The sequence below is a fragment of the Lemur catta genome, chromosome 11 (genome assembly GCF_020740605.2).
Source record: "Lemur catta isolate mLemCat1 chromosome 11, mLemCat1.pri, whole genome shotgun sequence".
Classification (NCBI taxonomy): domain Eukaryota; kingdom Metazoa; phylum Chordata; class Mammalia; order Primates; family Lemuridae; genus Lemur; species Lemur catta.
In genome coordinates this window covers 14010615-14023907 of record NC_059138.1, presented here as the reverse complement: position 1 = coordinate 14023907, position 13293 = coordinate 14010615, and the positions used below count along the sequence as shown (strand labels likewise).

Here is a 13293-nt window from a genome sequence, read left to right as displayed (position 1 = left end):
AAGAACTATGCAGCCTAAAATCTTACACTAAAAATGCAAAATTAAGTCATTTTAAAGCTTCAGTTAAATGTTAAAACAATTAGAAAAGCATATGGAAAATGCTAGAAGAGAAAGGGTGGTTCTCCCATTTTTCCTTCCGCAACTCAGCATGGAAGATAAACATTAAAGTCAATAAAGAAAGGGAATGTTTCCAGGTAATTATCAAGTTTATGCCCCAAATCGAACTGCACCTGTCTTCTATGAGAAAAAAAGTGTTTTAACCCTCAAGATTTCAAAACTAAGTATATTACAGTGTTTCATATGCCCTCTGATAAGCAAGATTTTCTGTTTCACTAGAGAGAGAACTTTGTCTCATTAAGAAAAAAATGAAATGAGAGTGAGCATGGGAGATTTAAAGCAGAAAGAAGTTGGATTGCCTTGGTCTCTAATGGAGGTAAGGAATGACCCCATGTGGAAGCCCCCAAGTCACAACCTATAATGATTCAGAGGCCAAAGCAGCCCTTAGGAATGGTTTCAACCCATTGGAGAGTAGGGAGAGAAACTAAAAACACAGAACAATGCCAAAATTATGTCTCACTCTTCTGGCTTCATATTTGAGAATGTCCAGTTGCTGCACTTAAACAAAATACCAGTTCTTAGAAATGACAGCATGGGTTGGTGATCCTGCCAAAAGCACAGATACATTCCTTGCCTCTACCATTTATGTTCTTTTGGATACAGTTCTAACCCATGTCTTAGCATCCACTGATAGCTAAGGAGAACATCTGGCCACTGTCCCCTAAATAATATCTCAACTTAGTCTGCTTTTAAGGTATTCATATTTTCCAGGAAACCTTGCCCCAATTTCCTACATACCTTCTCAAAAAACCATTTACAAAGCCCTTTAATTATCTGGATTGATGTTCTCTGGCTGCACCAAGAAGTCTTTCCATTTCTTAAACTATTGGGAAGAGAACTAAATATGGATTTACATTGCAGGCCTACCCACTTTGGCTGTTTTCTATACAATTTCTCAAACCTACCAAATTTATCTGAAATTGAGGCCAGAACTCAGAACCAAATGATCAACTGAAGTGCCACATTAGCATATTTACAACTATATCCCTTGGTTTATTTTGAGTTGAAATAAAAGCTCATCATTAAAAGAAAACACGAAGTCAAAACATTTATTTAGGCGTCTTTGAGTCCCAACCAAGTGATAAAATTGGCTTAGTTAGTACCTCTTAGTATCGGGCCAGAAATTTCAGAAGGTTATCTTTCTACTGAAAGATCAGAGCCCTAGTGCTTCAGAACATATGTTTTTCATCTTCTCCTAAGTTGTTTGCAATTAACTTGAAAGATTAAAAAATGAGCACATGACTTTCTAGTGTGGAAGGTGAAGACAGAGAACAGCTCCCTGAGCTCTATAAGCAGGTATGAAATTTAGGTCTTCAGACTATGGAGCATAATCATTAGGCAGTATTTTTATGCCTACAGCCTTAGTAGCCATAAACTCAGACACTGTCCCATTATCTCACAGAAAGGAATCAGCACATGATTCTCCAGCCAGGAATGCGTTTCCTGTAGCTCAGGGGGATGCTCCAAGTTCGTGTCTGCAGAAGAAAGAACTCTCTAACCTTACATACTCCATCTTCAAGTTCTTCTGGAGGCAAGTCTGGATTTCTTTCCACGTGGAGGTTCCAGCGATCTAGCTGTACAATCGTCCCATCTTCTACCTGGCACAGGATCTTAGAAACAGGTTCATCGGTGTAGCCCTGAGGAATCAGAGAACATACCCATTGCTGTCTGGAATACAGAACAGTGTAGCCAACGCTATTTATGCAAGGAAAAGCCCTGCTGCTAGATTCTGTTTAGTCTGTAATTAGTAAGGCTGGGAGAGTAAACTGTTTTCCTCAAGAAACTTTGAACTTAAGATAATATTCAAAGGTAGGGGGCACAGAAACACTAGCTCTGGCTGGTTTGAGCTGAGCAATAATTTTTGCCAGCACCAAGAACCAACAGCCACCAACAGGCATTGAGGACCACACAAGACGGCTGCTTTTATCAGAGTAAAAAACAGGACTCCTCATGCCTCCAACTAGAGGAGCTTAGGGGACACCCAGAACAAATGGAAATGGAAAAGAGAAAAAAATCAAGGAGGGATCTGATTGGCAACATCCTTCTACTTCACCTCTCCCTGACCTGTGGGAGGACTCCGTTCCTCCCATGACCTGCAGCAAGTCTGACTAAGGCATAGTCCTGTTAGGGAGCTACTTACTCCTTACGGATCCACTACTGACGGCGTGACCTACTGAGGACAGTCAAGTCACTGATTTGGATGAGAGAAGCTAACACTGATAATACCTTAGTTGTTTCATGTAAATATATTTATTATTTCTAAATTGCCCACCATTTAAAAAAAAAAAAAAGATCCATAGAAAGTTAATTCACGCAAAGGCCAGATTAATAACTGCTAGACATCTGCATATAGTTTTCATGAAGCCCAGCCCAGGTCACGGTCTTATAGGAGCAGATAAAAAGTTGGTGGGGCTGTATGTATACATACTTATATAATATTGATATATCTATATTAACTATACTTCCTTGCCATCTTAGTACTATAAGATAAATTAATTAATTAATTAAATGGCTGGTCAGTGATAGAAGAACTACTTCCCCCCACCCCAAGCTTGCATGGAGTTGGCTCCATGGTGGGAAGGACTAAATACCTGCACAGCCAAAGCCATGATAACACTGATTAGAAAAACCAAATGCTCAAAAAGAGACGTAATTCTCCCTAAGCAAGGGTTGTAAATCTAACCAAATTTGCTGTTTTGCCAGAGCTGAGGGTCAGGATTAATTCAAGTCTGTATGATTGTTCTACATGAAGACCTTCCAGGGGTGGAGAACATGCAGGCTTAAGGCCACATGTGGCCTTCTAGGTCCTTAAGTTCGGCCTTTCGACTGAATCCAAATTTTACAAAACGAATCCTTCTATTAAAAGGGGTGCAACAGAGAAAGATGAAGCTTTCCTTACCTCCTATGGTGCTTAAAAAAAGAACAATGTTAAAATCAGAAGGCTGCAGTTCCTCTACCCCCTGCTGGGCGCCACTATGTCTTAGGAGAAACCTCAAAAAGCCCGAGGCCTGTGAACGAACCACCAGATTTTTCTCATACTCAACTTTCCCTTTCCCTCTGGCTGATTATAAGTTTCAAATAAAGAAGCTACCAGATAAAATCAGGGTTCATGGGCACTCTGATTGCCAACTCTAACTTAGGCCTTGGACAGCAGTGGCAGACTCCCCTTCCGGTAGAACATCTGTGGATCTGGGAATTCTGTTTGTTGCTTGATGACATGGGCAGCCCCCGAGAGCGGTTCTTACCCCTCCCCAGTTGAGAGTTCGAGCCAGGTCATTCCCAGTGCCCAGAGGAAGGACCCCCACGGGAGGCTGAGGGTTCAGCTGCAGTTCATCCAGGATGGAAAGGATCCAGCCCACCTACAGACATATCGGGGGCCAGAAGAGGTATAAGAAAGATAAATAAGTTACAAAGAAAATAACTCCAGACAAGCAAACTTTAAAGAGCTAAAAAAAATGGTTTTATTTTTCGTTAAAACATAGGTGCTTTAAACCAGTGGGTAGAGAACAGAAAGGCCACTGAGCTCAGGCAGTTTCCAAACACTAAGCCTCTTAGAGGTAAAAAGGACCATTGTGCTCTCTCACATAAACAAAACTAAACCCATTCATCTGTGTGTTTAACTACGGATGTACTTTAAAATGTAGGGGACTTTAAGATTTAGGTAACATAACAGGGCACAGGAGGGACTATAAGACTCAGAATCAGACTGAATTTCAAGTCTGGCTCCTAACAGGCTGCATAACCTTGATTAAATTATTTAACCTCATTGAGACTCATTTATTTACCTGATTTTCAAAATGGGGATAATAATATCTACCTCATAGGATTGTTTACAGACTGAACTAAAATGTACATAAAGCCCTTAACATGATGCATGGCCCATGTAAGTACTCATTAAATGGTTACCCTCCATAGTATCATCTTGGAAATTCATAGTTTTCCTGAATTTCCCTAAATTCTTCTTAATCAACACTATGAAAACATAATTATAGATAGGCCTAGGACCTATTATAAGTTTAAGCAGAAAATAGATACTTATGGACTAAACTCATATTTTCTTCATCTTTTTCTAAGATAAATAATATTTTGGGTTTAGTCTTATTATAACTATTTAGAAAAATTATGCAAAACTTGGAAATACCAAAAAGAAATTCAGATATCCTTATAATATCATACTAGAATAGTGTTTCATGGGCCTAAGAATTCTATAACTATAGGTTAACATAGGTTTCTGCCTTATAGGAATGTAAATGGCAAGAAGAGAAGATTATTTTAAAGTTCCTGCTATGATTTTATTTCCCCATAGGATATTAATCAGTTTTGTCTCAAATTTAGAAAAATTATTTTGGCATTAACTGCATAATTCTTTTCCTCTACTTCTCTGATTAATCAGCTTTATCGTCTAGCTGGTTCCCTCATTAAAGAGTCAAGCAAATTTTTGACATGCATTCATCTATGTCTGTATGGGAGTCATGGTTTTTGAAAATAATACTGTAACGTACGTTTGTGCAACATCACTACATGTGAAACCCAGAACTAAGCAATTGAAATAAAGAGATAAATGAGCTAGGCTAAGTAGAAAGGCTGCTCTCAAAAGAGTTTATAGTAACAAAAAGATTGACATACTGATTGCTTGCTATGTACTGTCACTGAGCAAAGTCCTTTAATGAATTATTTTATTACACTCCAAGACAACTCTATAAGATAGATGTAACTTTCATTCCCATTTTATAGATAGGGAAACTGAGATTTGGAAGGTTCAGTGACCTCCTGAATATCACATTGTTTATGTGGTAGCATTATGTCTAGAGCTAGCATTCAGAATCAGCTACACCCAACACCAGTGGTCAACCCCTTACCTGACGTGGTTTACGGAGCCTATAAATAAAGACCTAAACCCACTTCTGGATATGGCCTGACCATCCCAGAGGGAGTGGCATGTGATTTTGGAAACTTTGGAGCTGGAGAAACCTTAGAGGTTGCTTAATCAAATTCAGTGAACCTGCAGATTTATTAACTGAAGTGCAGAGAGATCAGATAATTTTCTCATGACTAAATAATTCGAAGTCGCAGAGTCAGAGCAGTACCAGTTCTCTCGACTTCTGTCTAAAATCTTTTCTCCTCCACAAAAATGACTTCCCAGGCTGTAAAACTCACCTATCATTGGAATCTAAAACTGTGTTTACCTTCTAAAAAGCGCACCTCGGTATTCACCTAATGTGGTAAGTAGAAATCCAGGTGGATAAAAGTATCAAAAAATCCATCCATTCCCCCAACCTAGGCACTTTACTGGTAGCAAACCAGTAAAGTTCTGACACAGAGCATCTTTAGTCTTGTTTTTTATACATAGTATCAACACAGCTAGTGAAGTAAAAAGAAAACAGAAATGCCTGATGCTAAATTAGTTCTGATGACTGTGTTAGACATTGTTCCTGTGCCACTAAAAGCACAAACTAAACACAGTAAAAGTAGATACCCCTAAAAAACAACAAGAAGGGGGTATATAGGTCATTAAAAAGGACATAAACACTCAGAAAGCCCATCCCTCAGAGATCACTGACTACAGATGGAAACAGCACTGAGTGGAAACAGATTAGCAAATATGCAATGGAACTTAGTAGAACTCTAACTCAACACCCTGTCCAGAGAAGAAAAAAGAAGGCACTCTCTTTAAAACTTCTCCGAAAGATGATAATCCAGCCTCCCCTTTATGATTTGTACTTATACATCAGTCCATTTTCTTTTGGGTACATTTAAATTAGACATTTTTCTCCTTATGTTTACTTGAAATATGTCACTCTTTTCTTGGTAAAGATAATGCTATGAGTTTACACTGTCAACACTCCGTATCACTCCAGACACAGCAATGATAGAAAAGAAAAAAAAAGACACATCTTCATGGGCCGGAAACAAACACAAAGTGGCAAAACTCGGGTAAAGGTTTGGATCAACTTCTTAACTCCTGATCTTGCAAACAGGCAGAGGAACTAGAGTTTGGCTTCTGTCCAATAATGGGAAACAAAAGTGTGCCCCCTGCTGGCAGCAAGTTGTCCTGGAGCTGGCTCCCCCAAGGAGGGAGGATTGGTGGGCGGAGTGTGAAATTCCAGCCTGGCCGTCATGTCCCAGAGAAAGCTGAGATCTGTTGTGGCTGAAAAAAGCCTAGAAAGTGCTTGGCCCAACTTCTGTGAGCTCGCTGACATATCCCTGACCTCTGCCCAGGATGAGAGCCTTAGGAACCTATAGAAAACCTAGCTAGTCTGAAAGTCCTGGAGACAATTCGAAACTACCGAAAAGGGGTAGTGACGTAATACAGAGACAGAAAAGTAAACATCAAACAAAACAACTTCCTCTGAAGACAAACTTGCAAAGCAAATATCCAAATCTCATGAGGAGTGCTAATTCCAAAGTATATGGAATGTGAGGGGGTTAATTCACTGCCCATAAAATACAAATAATTTCCAAATGACTTTGAAATAAGTGTCCTGTAACTTCCATGAATTGATGCTGTGTCTTCTAATAGTCCTCTGACCACTGGTATAACTGCCCTCATTTCAAACCTTCTTAGGCTCTGGTCCTATTGATTTCTCAGAGAAGGTTGTCAAGAGTTCTCATGGAGTCCGGTGCAGTGGCTAATATCTGTAATTGCCAGCACTTTGGGAAGCTGAGGTGGGAGGATCACTTGACCCCAGGTGATCAAGATCAGCCTGGGCAACAAAACGAGACCCCCATCTCTACAAAAATTTTTTAAAATAGCCAAAAGTGGTGGTACACGCTTGTAGTCCCAGCTAGTCAGGAGGCTGAGGCAGGAGGATCGCTTGAGCCCAGGAGTTCGAGGCTGCAGTGAGCTATGATCACGCCACTGCACTCCAGCCTGGGTGGCAAGAGTGAGACCCCGTCTCAAAACAAATAAGCAAATAAATAAATACGTTTTTGTGATACTTCACTATGATTCCACAAATGGCACAAGTCCTCGAGGCCTCTGGATTTCTCACCGGCTCTGCTCCTTTCACACTTGGCCAATGCAGAAAGTATAGATGATTTGAATATAAGGGTGCTTCCCCATTCTTGCCAATTGGTTTACTTTACAAACTGCATAAATATATTCTATCTCCTTTTCTTCCATAATCCAATGATCAAATATTTCATTTTCTTCTGTATATAAGCAGATAATCTTGTCTTTCATCGCTGCATCATCCTTAGAGTCATCGAATGCCTCCTGTCTTTCACAACACAGACTTTGTTTTTTCTTGAAATTCTCTTACAGACAAACAGTGTTAGGCTGATAGTTCTTCAGCTGAGGTGGGCCTGTACCTGTCCTTTCACAGCTCCTGAATACTGTTTCTTGGCCAATAGCTGTATCACCACTCCCCAACAACCAGCTTCCTCAGAAGGCAGCATGATGTAGGGGTGTAGGGCACAGACCTGGAGTGAACCCCACTTTATCACATACTGGCTGGTTGAGTTTAGACAAGACACCTAATCTAAGTTTGCCCCTCATCTGTAAAACAAAAATAATACTACTTGCCTTTTAGAGTTATTTTACCAATTAAATAAAGTATAGGTATTGCTTAGCACGTGCCTGGCAAACAGCAAATGCCAAATTACCACTAGCTACTATGACTTGGCTATCTTTTTCTTCCTCTTCCCTTATGTCACTGATAAAGGCCCAGTTTCCTAGAAGAAGAATGCCCTCTTGCTGTCTCCCCACTTAAAGAAAAGTTCAACCCTAAGTTTATAAATCAGTCCCAGCTTTGGCTGCCATCAAACCAAGAAATTTGTTTTCAGTAGAAAGGGGCTATGAAAAAGAAAATAAGGTGATATGTGCCTGTAGTCCCTGCTGCTCAGGAGGCTGAGGTGGAAGGATTGCTTGAGCACAGAAGTTCGAGACCAGCCTGGGCAACACAGGGAGACTCCCATCTCTAAAACAAAAAAGGGAGAGAGGGGGGGGAGGGAGGGAGGGAAGGAAGGAAGGAAGGAAGGAAGGAAGGAAGGAAAAGAAAAAAAAAAGAACAGAAACAAACACATATAGAAAATCTTAAGCCCCCAAAGCTGTTACTGAGAGCTCTGCCTTCACAATAATCAGGACCCTGTTCCTGCTCGAAGTCCAACTACACACTGCACTGCAGGTTCTTGGGCAGGGACTGTGTTTGACAGAGCTTTAGTATTTCCCCAAATCATCTCCACCAGCTCACTCAGAGCCCTTTCAATTAAATTATTTAATTAATTCCAACACGTAGCTCTTGGCATATTTTCCACCAGAACTGAAGAAAGTTACCCTGATTGAGTCAAATCAGTTTCCAGCTTACGGAGCTCTTTCCTTCCTTCCTAGGAAATGCAGGGCTGACAGACTGAGAACACCAGGTCCTCCATGCCGTCCCTGAGTGCCATGCACAGCAGCAGCTGGCCAATGCTGCCACCACCTGTCCACTTTCAGCATTAGCCGTCACTGAGCGCTTACCAAGTGCATTTTGAGCAATGTTTTCATTCTGCAGTATACTAATATTAGAGGTGGCTGAGCGGTGGAGATGACAGCGAACTGACATTTTCTTCAAACAGAACAGACACATGCTGCACTGCCATGTAGTATATGCAGGTCAAAAAGTGAAGGCCACTCATATCGAGAAATCAAAGAAAAACAAGGGTAGCATTTCCAAACTCTGAAAGAAAATCAAGACACAGCATTGGGTGGCTGGGTGACCCTTTCTAATATGTACACTATGATTCTTCCTTTTGATATTTTAACTTATGCCTACACTGCCTGCACTTAATAGTTTACAAAGTCACCATGTGTTGAAAGAAATGTGTTTAAAATTAGCACAAAAGAAGAAATCAAGATAATGGTCAAGTTATGAGCTTTTTTTTTTTGCAATAGAATGTAGATTTATAGTATCTATTCACGAAGAATACACACTGAGAGTATACTATGCGCTCACTCATGAGAGAGGATAAGGTAGATAGGCTGAGGCTGAGGGGAAAAGGGGGCTTAGAATGATCTACTTGTCCTGTGAGTTAAAGGAAAATTACACTTTCTTCCCTGCCTTGACTATAGTGAGTTCAGGGCATGAGGGTTCCTACTATTTATGACGACCCCTCATCCAGGGAGGCCAACTGACCAAGAAATAACCATGAAATGGATGGCTAATATCAATTTAATTCCAGGACTTTGGAAAGAGGTTAAAAATGGTGTACCTGGTTTGCAAAATTTGGATGTTGTCACATAGTCCCAGGTACTAGATGGTCTGGTCCCGTCTTTGACCTTGTGGCTGAGATAAAACTCAGCCAACTCAAGAATGACTCCAGCCCCACTCATCAAAGTCAGAAGCCAGAGAGTGGGGATCATGGGTTACACCTAAAGGAGCCATACAAGGTTACGTGTGTTTTAAGGGCCTCAGTTCACATGCTCATCAATACTTCAGCAGGGTGACATCCATGCAGAGTTGGGTAGGTGTCAATGCAGCCAAGGAACTGAGAGAATACAAAACAACGTGGCTAAAGATCAATTTTCTCATTTATAAACACCAAGGTCTGAGGTCATTCTTGAGGAACCCGCCAAAGGTCACAGAAATAGTGGCAGAATCACCTCTTCCATCTGCAAGTGCATTATTGGGAGATATGTCACTCTGCTTCCTTGTATTTTTTTAAACATACAACTTAAGTAACTCATACTGAAGCCTAAAAACTTTTTCCTAAAGTAATGCAAATTTTTTATATATTAAATAATACTTTGTACACTTAAACTAATACGGTTAAGAGATATCCTCATCCTAATCAATCAAAAATATTCCATTTTGGATTCCTCCTTGAGTCTTGTCACTATTCTGGCAGGATTCTGACAGCTTCTACAGTGCTAGATATGTTCACCCACTAGAGCCTCGATGCTTATGTTAAATATATACCTGACACTCTTGAGGATCATACTCCACTTGCCCAAAGCCAGCAGTTTTTCATCACGAATTCATCAGGCTGCCTCCTCTTTATGTAAACTCTGCCTCTGCCCAAAATTAAAAGTTTCATATTCTAAACTAATGAAACCAAAAACATTAATCACATACCATGATAAGCATTTCATAAACCCATGCTTTTCACAAAACATTTTATTTTTACAAGGTAAAATCTGGGTTTATGTAAGGTTTACATAAGGTACAAGATAAATAGTTTTGACTGAGTGATTGGACTACGGATGTTAATATTGACAAAAATAATCAGTCCAAAAGTATGCCCCACCAACTCCAGGGTAAATACACTACTTTTACTTTAGGCACGCCTAATACAGTGGCTGTCGGACACCCAAGTGTAAGTGACTAGTGCATTTGTGAGTTACGTGGAAGGATGTGAAAACCAAAGTTAGGCATCTAGATAAGGTCTCTAAGAGGAAAAAGTATTTAACACATAAAACAAATATTTAGCTTTGTAGAATACCCATTAATTATGATATATTTAATGAATAGATGCTAGAAAAGACTGGCTAAGAAAAGTAGGAGAAATAGATAGTCTACGTGTCATGAAGGAAGGTGACAAAGGCATCAGAGAGTTCCGAGATGCCCGGCACTGCAACTGGATCTGGCCAGTAGGAATTTATTAGATTGGACCAAGTTTCCCTTACTCATCATTCTGGGTTTTGTCCCAGACACTCTATTGAAACTGCTTTCTTGAAATCACCAGTTATTTCCTAGTTTCCAAATTCAATGGTAATTCTTCATCTCTGCTTAAAAATTAAATTTAACCACTGCCTCTTTCTTTAAATTCCTTTTTTGGCTTTTGTACTTGACAGAACAGACTATGGGTTGCCCTTCTATTTTTCTATCTTTTCAGTATGCTTTTGGACTTTGGCTCAGACTCCATAATTATGTGTTTTACAAGTGTGTGGATGTGGCTCTTTTCCCTCTGTGTCCTTTGTGCTTTGAGGTCCCATGTTTTCAAATACTTATCTAATTGCAGAGAGTGTCTCAATACTACATAACCTGGCACGATGCTTCCTGCACATATCTGCTGAGTAAAGGAAAAGAAGAAAAAAGGAGCGAGAACAAGAGAAACTGAAAGGGAGGTGTGACGGGAGTTGAGCAGAGATGGGGTTCAGCAGAGATGGGGAGATTTTGAAGGTGGAGCACCCAATGCAACGATAAAGTCCAAGATTTGGGGATATATCATAACAGGTAGCTGATGTGAATTTGAGTTAAGAAAGGGGAAGAACTATTATATATCCTCGACTTGTCTGTTGCTGTCACTGAGATTTAGAGCAAAAAAGATGTGAGTGGGATGTTGAAGTCACATGGGAAAGCAAGTAGATTCTAAAATAAGGACGATAACTAGAGATATAGTAAAAAGTCACTATGAGTTTATCCTCTCAATGAAGATAACTAATCTGGGGGATGGTTAAGTTAGGAGGAACAAAGTACGTTAATATCTATCCCTAGAGGATTCATTTGGATATAATTCTTACTAAGGAAAGTTGGGAAAATTCTACACTAGCATATCCCCTAGATCCCTAGAATACTATAATCGACTGAAATTTAATTGGTATAATGGGGAAAAAATTCCATTACCAAATAATTTTGAAGAATACTGGGTTAAACAAAGTTAAATGAGTTTGGCTTCTTTGCTGTTAAGACTTTATAATGAATTTGATGAGCTGGTAATGTGTATTATGACTCTTGAAGAATGGTTAACACATTTTCCCAACTGAAAAATGTTTTTCTCTCCAAAAAGTATCTGAGGGACCACTAGAATCACTGTTCTATTTCATTCCAGTTGCACTTATTAGTATATAATGTGTACCTAATCCTATATAAAATGCTTACGTGCTATGAGAGATAAAATTAGATTTTGCTGCTGCCTTTGAGAATAAAACATTATAATTATAAAGATTAGAGAAAAGCCAAAGATAGTTCATAATACAATCCTAGATCCTAATGAGATTAGACTCCAAATCCAGAAGAAAAAGACATGAGACAATACAATATAAATGTCACAATTCTCAATTCTTTACTTTAGCTAAATATTACGACATAAGTAGAGGCCAAATGGAGAAATAGATGAGACATAAACAGAAAATATATCTATGATATTAAACTTCAGCCCAATTCCACCTCCGTTGCTTCTTGAAAAATGTATACAAATGGGACCAATTAATGATCTTTAATGCAAAACAATATTAGTCAGAATTCTGAGTTTTATTTCCACTAGTAAAAAAATAATGCAATAATTTAATTTGTACACATATTTCTCCTCATTGTGACCAGTCATTAAGAATGGAAATAGGCCAATTTCTATTTTTTAAGGAATTTAGCCATCTATAACCTTCATTTTAATGACTTGACCACATCCTTATATAGTATAGTTGAGGGAGTGCAGTATAATTTAGAAAGATAAAGTACGTATCCATGAGGATAAGAACAAAGTTCCTTCTTATCCTTAGGGGCTGTGATTCACAGGAGAGAGATAAATGTAATGTTTTAGGGGATTGAAAAGATTGGGAATGGAGAATGTTTCCCGTCACAAGAAAAACAATAGGGAAGAAAGAAGAAATAAGGGAGAAAACTGGATTCTCTTTCAAAGACCTACCGTTCCATCCCCACCACAGGCAAGAATTCGCAGATTTGGTACTTTCCTATACAACTCGAGCCTGTAAAGGAAAAATAGAAGAAAAAGTAAATGAAAGAACACATTACTGGCTATAGCGGAGAGAAAACACAGGATTAAATGGGTGGGCGTGGCATCCACTGGAGAAAATGTATAAGGACGAGGATGACAATGCCATCGAAACTAGCTCCCAGCTGACCGCAGGAGGAACAATTCCAATGACAGGGTCACAGGGAGGCAGAAACCATTATTTTTAAATGGCCAACACTGGAATTTCAGGGATTTTAGGATGTCCTAGGGTTTTATTTCTCATAATTTCTATTAATGTGTCAATACACATTATTTTCCTCATTAGTTTTGACTTCCTTCCTTCCTTCCTTTTCTTTCCCCTTCTCCTTTCTCAAAGTAAATCATCATTAATTGGTAATCAATGGTCCATATGCGTCTCCTCCTTATATTTTATTAGCTTTTCCCAGATCTTTTTATTTTTTGAAACCTATACTTTCCACTCTTAACCCTAGGAGATCCTTTTCCTAGCGATGGGGAGGGCCCCTCCACCATCACCACCACCACATGCACAAGTCCATCCGGTCCCTT

The 13293-nt window shown here is 39.4% G+C and overlaps 1 protein-coding gene across 4 annotated transcripts in view; it reads right to left on the bottom strand.

The window, feature by feature from the left end:
- DGKI (diacylglycerol kinase iota) overlaps positions 1–13293 on the bottom strand; it is a 397632-nt gene that overhangs the window by 165695 nt on the left and 218644 nt on the right. For all 4 annotated transcript variants that reach the window (XM_045565327.1, XM_045565330.1, XM_045565329.1 and 1 more), the window contains 3 exons: positions 12679–12739; positions 3363–3476; positions 1617–1754 (listed from right to left, as the gene is read on the bottom strand). In XM_045565327.1, coding sequence (XP_045421283.1) covers positions 1617–1754; positions 3363–3476; positions 12679–12739 — 313 coding nt within the window. The remainder of the gene's footprint in view (positions 1–1616; positions 1755–3362; positions 3477–12678; positions 12740–13293) is intronic.